General features: G+C 44.0%; 1 protein-coding gene across 1 annotated transcript; it reads right to left on the bottom strand.

Annotated features, from left to right (window-relative positions):
* Window positions 1-6362: 6362 nt before the first annotated feature.
* LOC129818081 (THAP domain-containing protein 1) lies at window positions 6363-10996 on the bottom strand. Its single transcript, XM_055873636.1, has 3 exons — window positions 10781-10996; window positions 8655-8850; window positions 6363-7404 (listed from the first exon to the last, which is right to left on the bottom strand). The coding sequence occupies exons 1-3, from the start codon at window positions 10849-10851 to the stop codon at window positions 6970-6972; spliced, it is 702 nt and encodes a 233-aa protein (XP_055729611.1). The 5' UTR covers window positions 10852-10996; the 3' UTR covers window positions 6363-6969.
* Window positions 10997-15140: the final 4144 nt, after the last annotated feature.

Genomic DNA, 15140 nt, shown 5'->3' on the forward strand with positions numbered 1-15140 from the left:
GAAGAAAGTATCAAAATGTGTTGTTGTTACCAGATAAAATAAATAAATACTAAACTGTTCATGTTGGAAATTATTACTAGGATTGTTTTGTGAGTGAATTGACAGCTCCTGTCCTATTTTATTAAAGGGAAGATGTTATGGGTGTAAGATGGCACAGTGTTGCCATCTGGTGGTAAATGTTAATTACTGCAACTCATGTCTTTTACCGGTGTGTTTGAGATACCCAGATGTATAGTAATGTCCTGAACAAGACTGGTTACTCGCATCAATGCCTCTGTCTCGTCATTTAACATTCAAACAGCACTCATGCTTCCTGTCAAGGGCATTCATACTTCCTGTCAGGGCATTCATACTTCCTGCGCTTCCCCGATAGGTCAGAGATGCTGTGAAGGATGTTGTCAATGAAGTGAGTTTGTGTTTATACAGGACCTCCCGCACTCACCTACTGTAAACCAATCCTGTCAATGTGGAACTATACGGAGCCGTCCGCACAGGTTACAACATGTGAGAGGCGCATGGCGATACAATATGGAGCTTAATCTGGCCCCGGCGTGCCTCCGGTGGCTCCGCTATTGCGTATGGCACCTCCGACCATATTATTGGATCTAGCATACATTGCAACCAGATCGAATCAACCTGAGACAAGATGCAGGAGTTCAACAACTCTCATACAGAATGACCTACTTTTATTTCGGTTTACACTTTGGTTTTTAAAACATTTTTTTTTCTGTAAACTCGCCATTACCTTGTAAATAATGTTATTTCCCTGTAATAATGAATCAAAAGTAGCTAAAGTTAAGACATTGTCAGCTATACTCTGGCTATTTGAACTGGCTAGCCAGCTAGCTAGCAACGAACCAAAACACTAAACCCACTTTCCGTCCAGTTTTTATGCGAGTGAACTCATAAAAATAAAATCCGAATCAAGACAGCTGTGATGGAAACAGGAAGTTTTATAAATGCCGACAGGTCCTTTGTTCGTTCGACATGGTGGGATCTTTAATGTTGTCGGTAAAATGAATGATGCCGTTGGAATAACCATCATATCGAAGTAAACGTGGAGTCTCGATGATGAAGTGTGATCCTCTCACTACGACTCGGTAACCATGTAGTCGATTAGGCTACAGATTAAATCTAGTATGAAGACCTTCACAGCGAAAGGACACAGTGATCTTGATGCACCGTTCCAATAAATATCGAGGGTCTTATTCTGGTGACACGATGATCGATGCTTGACTGCCGTTTGACAAGTAAACATATTCTCGTTTTTATCCATAATCTCGTGTAGACGAGCCTACCCCGCTGGCTAGAGCGCCCATGCCAAAACCAGAATAGGCACACTTACTATTTAAACGCAAAAGATTCTTTTGACAAAACTATCGGCAGAGTTGAACATGCGATGGAAACACATTGAACCATAGATTTTCATTCGGTAAAATGAACATTTAAGTGAAAAAGTATATTTTGTGTGCACTCTCTCATCACGCACAGCTTTTTGTGTGCAACAAGTCAGTTTGGTGGAAACACTACTGGTGGGAAAATGTGAATATTTTATTTATGCACATTTTTGAATATTCGCATGAAAATCTGTCGCCAATTGGGTGGAAATCTAGCTATTGTTTAGAAATGTTGCCTGGTTGACATTTACTGGAGTACTTTTTAAATGGACGGGCTTATGGGTGTTGAAGTAGAGAAAGTAGGCGGAGCACAGGGCTGCTGCTGTCATGCTGAGGCTGTCGTTTTGCGTTTATACTTCTTCACGAGGAAAACAGACAACAGAATGTTCATGACGTCACTACGACAATCATCTGACACGTCGATAGACAGACTGTAAATCAGCCTTAGAAATTTCTTAGCGATTAGCCCCTTTAAAAAAAAAAAAATCACCTAAAATGACATACCCAAATCGAACTAGCTGTAGCTCAGGCCCTGAAGCAAGGATATGCATATTCTTGGTACCATTTGAAAGGAAACACTTTGAAGTTTGTGGAAATGTGAATTGATTGTAGGATAATATAACACAATAGATCTGGTAGAAGAAAATACAAAGAAAAAAAACCAAATGTTATTTTTCTACCACCATCTTTGAAATGCAAGAGAAAGGTCCCAGTTCTAGCCATCACTCTGGTTGTAATTCCGATGGTGCCCACAAGATGGCAGTGTATGTGCAAAGTTTACTTGACAGACAGATAACTTGAAGTATGAGCGAACTAGCTTTTCCAGTATTAGTAGCCATATTATAAGTTCAACATTTGCAAAAACAACCAGTTTTCATAACTCAGAATATTCTTATAATTTTTGTCCAAAAGGAAAAGACTTGCTGTTGCACAAGGTTAGTAGCTACATTTTACAACAGATACAGGGTTTATCTAACAAAACGACACTTCATGTTATCTCTGGGACCCTTTGGATGATAAATCAGAGCAGGATTTCAGAACGTTTCACCTTCAGAGGTGAATTTATCAGTAAAGTAGTCAATGGAACCCAGACGTTCAGTTTGGCGCAAAATTCAACACATCTGCTGTAACAAAGTGGATATTACTGAAATCCGATTAGGCAAATTATTAATCTATTGTAACTGGCCCACAATGTGGTCACTCAAGTCCGATTTTAGATATATTTGGCTGATTTCGTAGCATAACATGCAGAAGCTGGGGAGAGGCATGGGGACGACTCAGGATCTTCCCCCCCCCCACGCGTTTCCAATGCAAATCCATTGTTTAGGTCGAGTTCGATTGACCTCTACTGCATCTATTGCAAACAGGCAATACAGTACTTTGGGGGGGGGGGTTGAAGCTGAGATGGTCAGTTATGACTTAAAAGTATGTGCCAACACAGAAAGAAATCAAATTGATAACTTAACAGTCGTTGGGACTTTGACCATGTGGCCTCCTGTTAAAAATCAAGCCTCACCAAGCTATTTAAAATAAGAATTTGGTCATAAAGAGACTTGAATTGGGACACAGATCATTTAGAAAACCAAAGAAATAAGATCAAAATGTAACGAGAAACATTTTTCTGAACCAAACTGGGTCGCACACACAGTAAGGTAACTATGTTAATTCAAGGTCTAGTTTCCCTTATAGCTTTAAATATGATCATAACACTCAATAACAGCCCTTTCCACTTGGTCTTTTCAACAGAAATACAAGAGATACAATTCTTTACCGGAGTAGGGGGGGGGGGGGAAGTTGCTTCTAGACGGATCTTGGGTCAGTTTTGGATTTTTTAACCACTAATAGTTAAGGTTAGGATTGGAGGAGGAGGAAGCTGATCCTAGATCTGTAACTAGGAGATACTTCACCTTGACAACGCCATTGGGTGCATCTTACATGGACCCCTATATCAAGGGTTGCTAAGGGATCCCCTCATAATAAATCTCCTACTTAACAGTGCATTAAAACTAATCATCCCAAGCAGTTTTAACTATGACTTCTGCAATTAAAGTCCCAACTAATCAAGTCTCGGGCTCTGGGAAATAACATTGTGCCGTTTAAAAAAAAAAAATTCCCTGCGACTCAACACATTTTGCCGTTCAGTTTTAAATTACATTTATGGTCAAAAACAGAATTTTTGGGGGAATACAAGAAGAATTGAGTTTATAAAAAAAAAAAAAAATCATTTATGGATAACTGCGGCCTCCCGGGTGGGGCAGGGGTCTAGGGCACTGCATCGCAGTGCTAGCTGCGCCACCAGAGTCTCTGGGTTCGCGCCCAGGCTGGGCTGGGTTCGCGCTCTGTCGCAGCCGGCCGCAACCGGGAGGTCCGTGGGGCGACGCACAATTGGCATAGCGTCGTCCGGGTTAGGGAGGGTTTGGCCGGTAGGGATATCCTTGTCTCAGTATGTAAAATGTAATAAAATGTATGCACTCTACTGTAAGTCGCTCTGGATAAGAGCGTCTGCTAAATGACTAAAATGTAAATGTAAACTGTGGATACCAACATCCATGTGATCCTCCCAGACCCATGATGTGCTAAAGGGTTTTAAGAGCAGAAATTGTGTGTGAATATTACATTCCACCCTCAACTGTTCCAAGGATCCCTTGTCCAAAATGTTGTTGCTGCTAGCAATATTCATGAAAAACATTAAACATTTAGCTCTAATGCAAGGTTGTTGATTGCCCAGCAGCAACAATAGTTTAAAGTGACAGACAGCTGACTGACAACCAGTTGGGTCACATGATTTCATATTACAGTAAAAAATAAAAGAGAAAAGTGCCGGCCATTTACAAACCTTCCATTTTATCATTCCATTTTTTGTCCCAAGAGTAGACATAAATTGACTAACATACTAAACAATGACATACAGTACAAGTGTTCATCCCTCCACCACACTAAAAGCAACCCTTCAAATAAGAGAGTTATTGTACTTGAGGGATTTGCCCTTTAACCTTTTAATTAACCTTAAGTTTACAGCTTGAAGTAAAATGAAATATTAAAAAGCTACAAAAGAAATGTGTAGTTGGTTGTCTGTGGAAAACCCACCCGACCCGGGTCACAAACACCCCTCCACAATGACACAACCTCATCAATACCACGGACCCTAGACAAGACATCTCTGGATACAGGACGACAGGTGTCGTAGGTGTCATTTTACCGACAACATTAAAGATCCCACAATGGAACCCAGACGTTCAGTTTGGCGCAAAATTCAACACATCTGCTGTAACAAAGTGGATATTACTGAAATCCGATTAGGCAAATTATTAATCTATTGTAACTGGCCCACAATGTGGTCACTCAAGTCCGATTTTAGATATATTTGGCTGATTTCGTAGCATAACATGCAGAAGCTGGGGAGAGGCATGGGGACGACTCAGGATCTTCCCCCCCCCCACGCGTTTCCAATGCAAATCCATTGTTTAGGTCGAGTTCGATTGACCTCTACTGCATCTATTGCAAACAGGCAATACAGTACTTTGGGGGGGGGGGTTGAAGCTGAGATGGTCAGTTATGACTTAAAAGTATGTGCCAACACAGAAAGAAATCAAATTGATAACTTAACAGTCGTTGGGACTTTGACCATGTGGCCTCCTGTTAAAAATCAAGCCTCACCAAGCTATTTAAAATAAGAATTTGGTCATAAAGAGACTTGAATTGGGACACAGATCATTTAGAAAACCAAAGAAATAAGATCAAAATGTAACGAGAAACATTTTTCTGAACCAAACTGGGTCGCACACACAGTAAGGTAACTATGTTAATTCAAGGTCTAGTTTCCCTTATAGCTTTAAATATGATCATAACACTCAATAACAGCCCTTTCCACTTGGTCTTTTCAACAGAAATACAAGAGATACAATTCTTTACCGGAGTAGGGGGGGGGGGGGGAAGTTGCTTCTAGACGGATCTTGGGTCAGTTTTGGATTTTTTAACCACTAATAGTTAAGGTTAGGATTGGAGGAGGAGGAAGCTGATCCTAGATCTGTAACTAGGAGATACTTCACCTTGACAACGCCATTGGGTGCATCTTACATGGACCCCTATATCAAGGGTTGCTAAGGGATCCCCTCATAATAAATCTCCTACTTAACAGTGCATTAAAACTAATCATCCCAAGCAGTTTTAACTATGACTTCTGCAATTAAAGTCCCAACTAATCAAGTCTCGGGCTCTGGGAAATAACATTGTGCCGTTTAAAAAAAAAAAATTCCCTGCGACTCAACACATTTTGCCGTTCAGTTTTAAATTACATTTATGGTCAAAAACAGAATTTTTGGGGGAATACAAGAAGAATTGAGTTTATAAAAAAAAAAAAAAATCATTTATGGATAACTGCGGCCTCCCGGGTGGGGCAGGGGTCTAGGGCACTGCATCGCAGTGCTAGCTGCGCCACCAGAGTCTCTGGGTTCGCGCCCAGGCTGGGCTGGGTTCGCGCTCTGTCGCAGCCGGCCGCAACCGGGAGGTCCGTGGGGCGACGCACAATTGGCATAGCGTCGTCCGGGTTAGGGAGGGTTTGGCCGGTAGGGATATCCTTGTCTCAGTATGTAAAATGTAATAAAATGTATGCACTCTACTGTAAGTCGCTCTGGATAAGAGCGTCTGCTAAATGACTAAAATGTAAATGTAAACTGTGGATACCAACATCCATGTGATCCTCCCAGACCCATGATGTGCTAAAGGGTTTTAAGAGCAGAAATTGTGTGTGAATATTACATTCCACCCTCAACTGTTCCAAGGATCCCTTGTCCAAAATGTTGTTGCTGCTAGCAATATTCATGAAAAACATTAAACATTTAGCTCTAATGCAAGGTTGTTGATTGCCCAGCAGCAACAATAGTTTAAAGTGACAGACAGCTGACTGACAACCAGTTGGGTCACATGATTTCATATTACAGTAAAAAATAAAAGAGAAAAGTGCCGGCCATTTACAAACCTTCCATTTTATCATTCCATTTTTTGTCCCAAGAGTAGACATAAATTGACTAACATACTAAACAATGACATACAGTACAAGTGTTCATCCCTCCACCACACTAAAAGCAACCCTTCAAATAAGAGAGTTATTGTACTTGAGGGATTTGCCCTTTAACCTTTTAATTAACCTTAAGTTTACAGCTTGAAGTAAAATGAAATATTAAAAAGCTACAAAAGAAATGTGTAGTTGGTTGTCTGTGGAAAACCCACCCGACCCGGGTCACAAACACCCCTCCACAATGACACAACCTCATCAATACCACGGACCCTAGACAAGACATCTCTGGATACAGGACGACAGGTGTCGTAGGTGTCAGTAAGGCTAGTAGAGATCGCTTAGCCATCCGCTACACCTCTATTGGGAGAGGTGATGTGGGAGTCCTCACACGGACCCTTTTAAAGCAGGGACTGATAAACCTGGGACAACCCCAATACACTGAAGGCAGACGCAGAGAAAACACAGAGTCCATAGCCTGGCCTATTAAAGCCTGGTCCCAGACCTGCCAACTCCATAACACAAAGACTGGCACCCAGGCTAGGTGTATTTGAAATCTCACGGGCCCTCTACGGGCTCAATCCCTTTGAGCGCATCGTAAAGCTGTTTGGGTAGAATGACATATCCCTCCCCTAGCGCCGGGTCCCTGTTCACCCTCTGGAACTCTCCGATAGCCTTAAACCTCTTCAACTGTCTCTCCTGCCTCCGACACTTCTGCTGCACGGTCTTTAACTTCTTCCTCAGCTTGTCCAGCTGTTCCTCCAGCTGCTCAATCCTCTTCTTCTGCTGAACCGTGTCCTCTACGGTGTAGTTGTGGTCGCAGGAGATGGACATGCTGTGGGGAAGGTTCTCTACTAGGGGTAGGGGGTCTACAGTGTGACGAGTCTCTGTCTGTATCTCCTGCTGGGGCTCCTCTGTGTCAGAGAGGGGGAGGGAGGGGAGGGTCAGAGGGAAGTCCATCTCTGGAGGGAACGGGTCTGCCAAGGACTCTGCCTATGAAAAATAATAATTAAAAGTACAAAATCTAAAATAATTTAAATGTTTGATAGTTTGGTATACATACCCCAGCCTGGTGCCAGATGTGTTCTCTGTCTTGACAATGACCTAATAAGTTGTCATGCACAATTGTAACACCAGACGTGATAGGTGTGACAACAAACCAAAAGGCATTGGCAAGACCGTACAAAACAGATCTGAGACCAGGCTATAGGTTCCACAGGAAAATGATACATCCTTGTGTGTGTGGTGTGTGTGTGGGTGTTTTACCTTGACTTGTAGTTTACTGAAACAGAAGAGTGAAGGCGTGTGTGGTGTGTGTGTGTGTGTGTGTGTGGTGTGTGTGGTGTGTGTGTGTTTTACCTTGACTTGTAGTTTACTGAAACAGAAGAGTGAAGGCGTGTGTGGTGTGTGTGTGTGTGTGTGGTGTGTGTGTGGGTGTTTTACCTTGACTTGTAGTTTACTGAAACAGAAGAGTGAAGGTGTGTGTGGTGTGTGTGTGTGTGTGTGTGTGTGTGGTGTGTGTTTTACCTTGACTTGTAGTTTACTGAAACAGAATAGTGAAGGTGTGTGTGTGTGTGTGTGTGTGTGTGTGTGTGTGTGGGTGTTTTACCTTGACTTGTAGTTTACTGAAACAGAAGAGTGAAGGCGTGTGTGGTGTGTGTGTGTGTGTGTGTGTGTGTGTTTTACCTTGACTTGTAGTTTACTGAAACAGAAGAGTGAAGGTGTGTGTGGTGTGTGTGTGTGTGTGTGTTTTACCTTGACTTGTAGTTTACTGAAACAGAATAGTGAAGGTGTGTGTGTGTGTGTGTGTGTTTTACCTTCACTTGTAGTTTACTGAAACAGAATAGTGAAGGTGTGTGTGTGTGTGTGTGTGTGTGTGTGTGTGTGTGTGTTTTACCTTGACTTGTAGTTTACTGAAACAGAAGAGTGAAGGTGTGTGTGTGTGTGTGTCTGTGTGTGGTGTGTGTCTGTTTTACCTTGACTTGTAGTTTACTGAAACAGAATAGTGAAGGTGTGTGTGTGTGTGTGTGTGTGTGTGTGTGTGTGTGTGTGTTTTACCTTGACTTGTAGTTTACTGAAACAGAAGAGTGAAGGTGTGTGTGTGTGTGTGTGTGTGTGTGTGTGTGTGTGTGTGTGTGTGGTGTGTGTGGTGTGTGTGGTGTGTGTGTGTCTGTTTTACCTTGACTTGTAGTTTACTGAAACAGAATAGTGAAGGTGTGTGTGTGTGTGTGTGTGTGTTTTACCTTGACTTGTAGTTTACTGAAACAGAATAGTGAAGGCACAGCATTCTCCTTCAGGACTCTGTTGTTACACTCTGGTTTGAAGCAGTCTTTGGTGAAATGCTGAGAGCAGATATTACTGTATCTGGTAGGTTTAAAGTTGTTTCTCCTCATTGCTGCGACCCATTTTACACACACGTCTGGCCGTGCTAGCGGGAACCTGCAATACACCGACAAAAGTATTGATGCATTACAGTATCAAAACACACAACAACAAAAAACTCTTAAGGTTCACAAATACTGTTATCGTGTACTGTTACGTAGTTACTGGGTTGACAGTCCAGTAGCTAGTCACTGTTGCAGTAGCTAACCTTAGCACCAACTACTAAGTCCCGTGTGGCTCAGTTGGTAGAGCATGGCGCTTGCAACGCCAGGGTCGTGGGTTCATTCCCCACGGGGGGACCAGGATGAATATGTATGAACTTTCCAATTTGTAAGTCGCTCTGGATAAGAGCGTCTGCTAAATGACTTAAATGTAAACTACTAGGGATGCCAGTCTGATGCGCCGTGGAACGCAGCGCCAGTCTGATGCGCCGTGGAACTCGGCGCCAGTCTGATGCACCGTGGAACGCGGCGCCAGTCTGATGCACCGTATCTACTGTATCTGATGCGGTCTGATGCGCCGTGGAACGCAGCGCCAGTCTGATCCGCCGTGGAACGCGGCGCCAGTCTGATCCGCCGTGGAACGCGGCGCCAGTCTGATCCGCCGTGGAACTCAGCGCCAGTCTGATGCGCCGTGGAACTCAGCGCCAGTCTGATGCGCCGTGGAACTCGGCGCCAGTCTGATGCGCCGTGGAACTCAGGGCCAGTCTGATGCGCCGTGGAACTCAGCGCCAGTCTGATGCGCCGTGGAACTCAGGGCCAGTCTGATGCGCCGTGGAACGCGGCGCCAGTCTGATGCGCCGTGGAACTCAGCGCCAGTCTGATGCGCCGTGGAACTCAGGGCCAGTCTGATGCGCCGTGGAACGCAGCGCCAGTCTGATGCGCCGTGGAACTCAGCGCCAGTCTGATGCGCCGTGGAACTCAGGGCCAGTCTGATGCACCGTGGAACGCAGCGCCAGTCTGATGCGCCGTGGAACTCAGCGCCAGTCTGATGCGCCGTGGAACTCAGGGCCAGTCTGATGCACCGTGGAACTCGGCGCCAGTCTGATGCACCGTGGAACGCGGCGCCAGTCTGATGCACCGTGGAACGCAGCGCCAGTCTGATGCACCGTATCTACTGTATCTGATGCGCCGTGGAACTCGGCGCCAGTCTGATGCACCGTGGAACGCGGCGCCAGTCTGATCCGCCGTGGAACGCAGCGCCAGTCTGATCCGCCGTGGAACGCGGCGCCAGTCTGATCCGCCGTGGAACGCGGCGCCAGTCTGATCCGCCGTGGAACTCAGCGCCAGTCTGATGCGCCGTGGAACTCAGCGCCAGTCTGATGCGCCGTGGAACTCAGGGCCAGTCTGATGCGCCGTGGAACTCAGCGCCAGTCTGATGCGCCGTGGAACTCAGGGCCAGTCTGATGCGCCGTGGAACGCGGCGCCAGTCTGATGCGCCGTGGAACTCAGCGCCAGTCTGATGCGCCGTGGAACTCAGGGCCAGTCTGATGCACCGTGGAACGCAGCGCCAGTCTGATGCACCGTGGAACGCAGCGCCAGTCTGATGCACCGTGGAACGCAGCGCCAGTCTGATGCACCGTGGAACGCAGCGCCAGTCTGATGCACCGTGGAACTCAGCAAACGTTCACAAGATACTAGTGAGTGGCAGCAATAACATTGCAATCTAATATTTATAATCAACACTAACATAGCCTTGATCAGTAGTTATTCCCACGCGTTTAACCCAACTACAACTAAGTCAACAGAAGCTAGCTAGTTAGGTCATGGGTAGCCTCGAGTTGCCATACCTCCAAAATCACTTCGTTGTCACGTTTCCCGTTTTACGTGAAGCTTAGTTCGCGACTGGGCTCGGTCATGGGGAATCTTGCGATTCTCAACAACTGTTCAAAAGCTGTGATAATAGCTAGCTAACTGACTAGATAGTAAGCAAGACAAGGCTATAGTTGTCTGTAGAGTGACCGTGGTGATGTCGGAGTTCAACTTACTTGTGAAATGAAATGCTTTTGTCTTTATGATATCTGTTTTTGCATCCGTAAGCTGAGCACGATTGGACCATCTCTACAATCGCGAGTTACTGGCAGATTTAACAGTTGTTGTCTTGTCCCTTTTCCTTGTCTTTCAATGCTTTATTTAGTCCTTTCTTGGCGAGGTCCTTTCCACTTTCCACAATGGCCGAAATGGCTTCAAAGATTTGTCTTTGACTTCACTACAGTTGGTCATGTGACATGTTTTCTCAACTCTGATTCGCAGAGATTTTCTCTTTCTCTGATTCGTGAAGATAATAAGGTGTTATTCCGTCTTTGTCCGCTGGGGGGCGGAAAAACACTGCTGGAAAGACTATATCAGGAATTATATTAAATAATTAATTGAACCTTTATTTTACTAGGCAAGTCAGTTATTAAGATCAAATTCTTATTTACAATGACGGCCTACCAAAAGTCAAAAGGCCTCCTGCGGGGACGGGGGCTGGGAACGAAATTTAGTAGGCAAAAAACATTTCATCATCTTGTCCATGATGACCCAAAAGGTATAAATTAGTACTTTTTTTGTGGCTGTCATTTTGATACCACCATTTACCCTTTTACCTGGCGAGAACATTTAATATGTTGCCCCAAACCAAATGAACACATGCTATAGGACATGCTCCATTTACTCTGAGCTATATGACACAAAATACAATACCTGAGCAGGTACCTCCCTCACCTGGGCAGTAATGGACCACCTCAAGAATATGTCAGGTGTCAGTTTACGACAAACAAAAAAAAAACTGGGTCAAAACAGTTGTCTTATTATTTCTGTGAAATCTTCAAGACAAAATGACAGAACTTTAAACATGAAATTAGATTTCAGCTTTTAACACCGGATATGTTATAATCTATCTATAAATACTTTAAAAGGCCCAAATCCATGCTATTTTAAATGACCTGAAGGAACAGAGAAGCTTAACTGCTTACGGAAGCTATTTCTGATGTTTTCACACATTCATTTCCATGTCTCTGTATTGACATACCATTACAGTAATACCCACCCACACCAGAGAGGAATTACCACAACGCCCAAATGGTACCCTATTCCCTATATAGTGTACTACTATAGACCAGAGCCCTATTCCCTATATAGTGCACTACTATAAACCAGGGCCCTATTCCCTATATAGTGTACTACTATAGACCAGAGCCCTATTCCCTACATAGTGCACTACTATAGACCAGAGCCCTATTCCCTACATAGTGCACTACTATAGACCAGAGCCCTATTCCCTATATAGTGCACTACTATAAACCAGGGCCCTATTCCCTATATAGTGCACTACTTTAGACCAGAGCTCTATGCTACCCTAGTCCCTATATAGTGTACTACCAAAGACCAGGGCCCTATTCCCTATATAGTGCACTACTATAGACCAGGGCCCTATTCCCTATATAGTGCACTACTTTAGACCAGAGCCCTATTCCCTATATAGTGCACTACTATAGACCAGAGCCCTATTCCCTATATAGTGGTACTACTATAGACCAGAGCCCTATTCCCTATATAGTGCACTACTTTAGACCAGAGCCCTATTCCTTATATAGTGCACTACTTTTGACCAAAATCCCACCATTTGGGACGTACGCCAGGAATTACCAGAGATAACACTTTCAAAAAGCTCATTAATATCAGAGAGACTGGGACCAATGAGGTGTGTTGGTGGAGTGCTGTGTTACCATTACTGTAGCCAGTTACTGTAGCCAGTTAGTTACTGTAGCCAGTTAGTTACTGTAGCCAGTTACTGTATCCAGTTAGTTACTGTAGCCAGTTAGTTACTGTAGCCAGTTAGTTACTGTAGCCAGTTACAGTTACTGTAGCCAGTTAGTTACTGTAGCCAGTTAGTTACTGTAGCCAGTTACAGTTACTGTAGCCAGTTAGTTACTGTAGCCAGTTAGTTACTGTAGCCAGTTAGTTACTGTAGCCAGTTAGTTACTGTAGCCAGTTACAGTTACTGTAGCCAGTTAGTTACTGTAGCCAGTTAGTTACTGTAGCCAGTTACTGTAGCCAGTTAGTTACTGTAGCCTGTTGGTTACTGTAGCCAGTTAGTTACTGTAGCCAGTTAGTTACTGTAGCCAGTTAGTTACTGTAGCCAGTTACAGTCACTGCAGCCAGTTACAGTTACTGTAGCCAGTTAGTTACTGTAGCCAGTTAGTTACTGTAGCCAGTTACAGTTACTGTAGCCAGTTAGTTACTGTAGCCAGTTAGTTACTGTAGCCAGTTACAGTCACTGCAGCCAGTTAGTTACTGTAGCCAGTTAGTTACTGTAGCCAGTTAGTTACTGTAGCCAGTTGCAGTTACTGTAGCCAGTTAGTTACTGTAGCCAGTTAGTTACTGTAGCCAGTTACAGTTACTGTAGCCAGTTAGTTACTGTAGCCAGTTAGTTACTGTAGCCAGTTACAGTCACTGCAGCCAGTTACAGTTACTGTAGCCAGTTACTGCAGCCAGTTAGTTACTGTAGCCAGTTAGTTACTGTAGCCAGTTAGTTACTGTAGCCAGTTAGTTACTGTAGCCAGTTACAGTTACTGTAGCCAGTTAGTTACTGTAGCCAGTTAGTTACTGTAGCCAGTTACAGTCACTGCAGCCAGTTACAGTTACTGTAGCCAGTTACTGTAGCCAGTTACTGTAGCCAGTTACTGTAGCCAGTTACAGTTACTGTAGCCAGTTAGTTACTGCAGCCAGTTAGTTACTGTAGCCAGTTAGTTACTGTAGCCAGTTACAGTTACTGTAGCCAGTTAGTTACTGCAGCCAGTTAGTTACTGTAGCCAGTTACAGTTACTGTAGCCAGTTAGTTACTGCAGCCAGTTAGTTACTGTAGCCAGTTACAGTTACTGTAGCCAGTTAGTTACTGCAGCCAGTTAGTTACTGTAGCCAGTTACAGTTACTGTAGCTAGTTAGTTACTGCAGCCAGTTAGTTACTGTAGCCAGTTAGTTACTGTAGCCAGTTACTGTAGCCAGTTACTGTAGCCAGTTACAGTCACTGCAGCCAGTTACAGTTACTGTAGCCAGTTACAGTTACTGTAGCCAGTTACAGTTACTGTAGCCAGTTAATTACTGCAGCCAGTTAGTTACTGTAGCCAGTTACAGTTACTGTAGCCAATTACTGTAGCCAGTTGGTTACTGTAGCCAGTTAGTTACTGCAGCCAGTTAGTTACTGCAGCCAGTTAGTTACTGTAGCCAGTTAGTTACTGTAGCCAGTTACAGTTACTGTAGCCAGTTACAGTTACTGTAGCCAGTTACAGTCACTGCAGCCAGTTACAGTTACTGCAGCCAGTTACAGTTACTGCAGCCAGTTACAGTTACTGTAGCCAGTTACAGTTACTGTAGCCAGTTACAGTTACTGTAGCCAGTTACAGTCACTGTAGCCAGTTACAGTTACTGTAGCCAGTTACAGTTACTGTAGCCAGTTACAGTTACTGTAGCCAGTTACAGTCACTGTAGCCAGTTACAGTTACAGTCACTGCAGCCAGTTACAGTCACTGCAGCCAGTTACAGTTACTGTAGCCAGTTACAGTTACTGTAGTCAGTTACAGTCACTGTAGCCAGTTACAGTTACTGTAGCCAGTTACAGTTACTGTAGCCAGTTACAGTTACAGTCACTGCAGCCAGTTACAGTTACTGCAGCCAGTTACAGTTACTGTAGCCAGTTACAGTTACTGTAGCCAGTTACAGTTACAGTTACTGTAGCCAGTTACAGTTACTGCAGCCAGTTACAGTCACTGCAGCCAGTTACAGTTACTGTAGCCAGTTACAGTTACTGCAGCCAGTTACAGTTACTGTAGCCAGTTACAGTTACTGTAGCCAGTTACAGTCACTGCAGCCAGTTACAGTCACTGTAGCCAGTTACAGTTACAGTTACTGCAGCCAGTTACAGTCACTGTAGCCAGTTACAGTTACAGTTACTGCAGCCAGTTACAGTCACTGCAGCCAGTTACAGTTACTGTAGCCAGTTACAGTCACTGCAGCCAGTTAGATGTCAGATTAGATGTCAGGTTATATGTCAGGTTAGATGTCAGGTTATATGTCAGGTTATATGTCAGGTTAGATGTCAGGTTAGATGTCAGGTTAGATGTCAGGTTAGATGTCAGGTTAGATGTCAGGTTAGATGTCAGGTTAGATGTCAGGTTAGATGTCAGGTTAGATGTCAGGTTATATGTCAGGTTAGATGTCAGGTTATATGTCAGGCTAAATGTCAGGCTAAATGTCAGGCTAAATGTCTGGTTATATGTCTGGTTATATGTCTGGTTATATGTCTGGTTATATGTCTGGTTATATGTCAGGTTATATGTCAGGTTAGATGTCAGGTTAGATGTCTGG

The sequence above is a fragment of the Salvelinus fontinalis genome, chromosome 21, assembly GCF_029448725.1.
Source record: "Salvelinus fontinalis isolate EN_2023a chromosome 21, ASM2944872v1, whole genome shotgun sequence".
NCBI classification, from domain to species: domain Eukaryota; kingdom Metazoa; phylum Chordata; class Actinopteri; order Salmoniformes; family Salmonidae; genus Salvelinus; species Salvelinus fontinalis.

What these genes read in the sequence shown, in the direction of transcription:
- LOC129818081 (XM_055873636.1), bottom strand. Translation starts at nt 10,851, where the DNA reads ATGGTCCAATCGTGCTCAGCTTACGGATGCAAAAACAGATATCATAAA. An exon ending in AAAAGCATTTCATTTCACAA is followed by an intron (nt 8,851 to 10,780) that starts GTAAGTTGAACT and finishes GGTGTATTGCAG; the next exon opens with GTTCCCGCTAGCACGGCCAG. An exon ending in TCAGTAAACTACAAGTCAAG is followed by an intron (nt 7,405 to 8,654) that starts GTAAAACACACA and finishes TATTTTTCATAG; the next exon opens with GCAGAGTCCTTGGCAGACCC.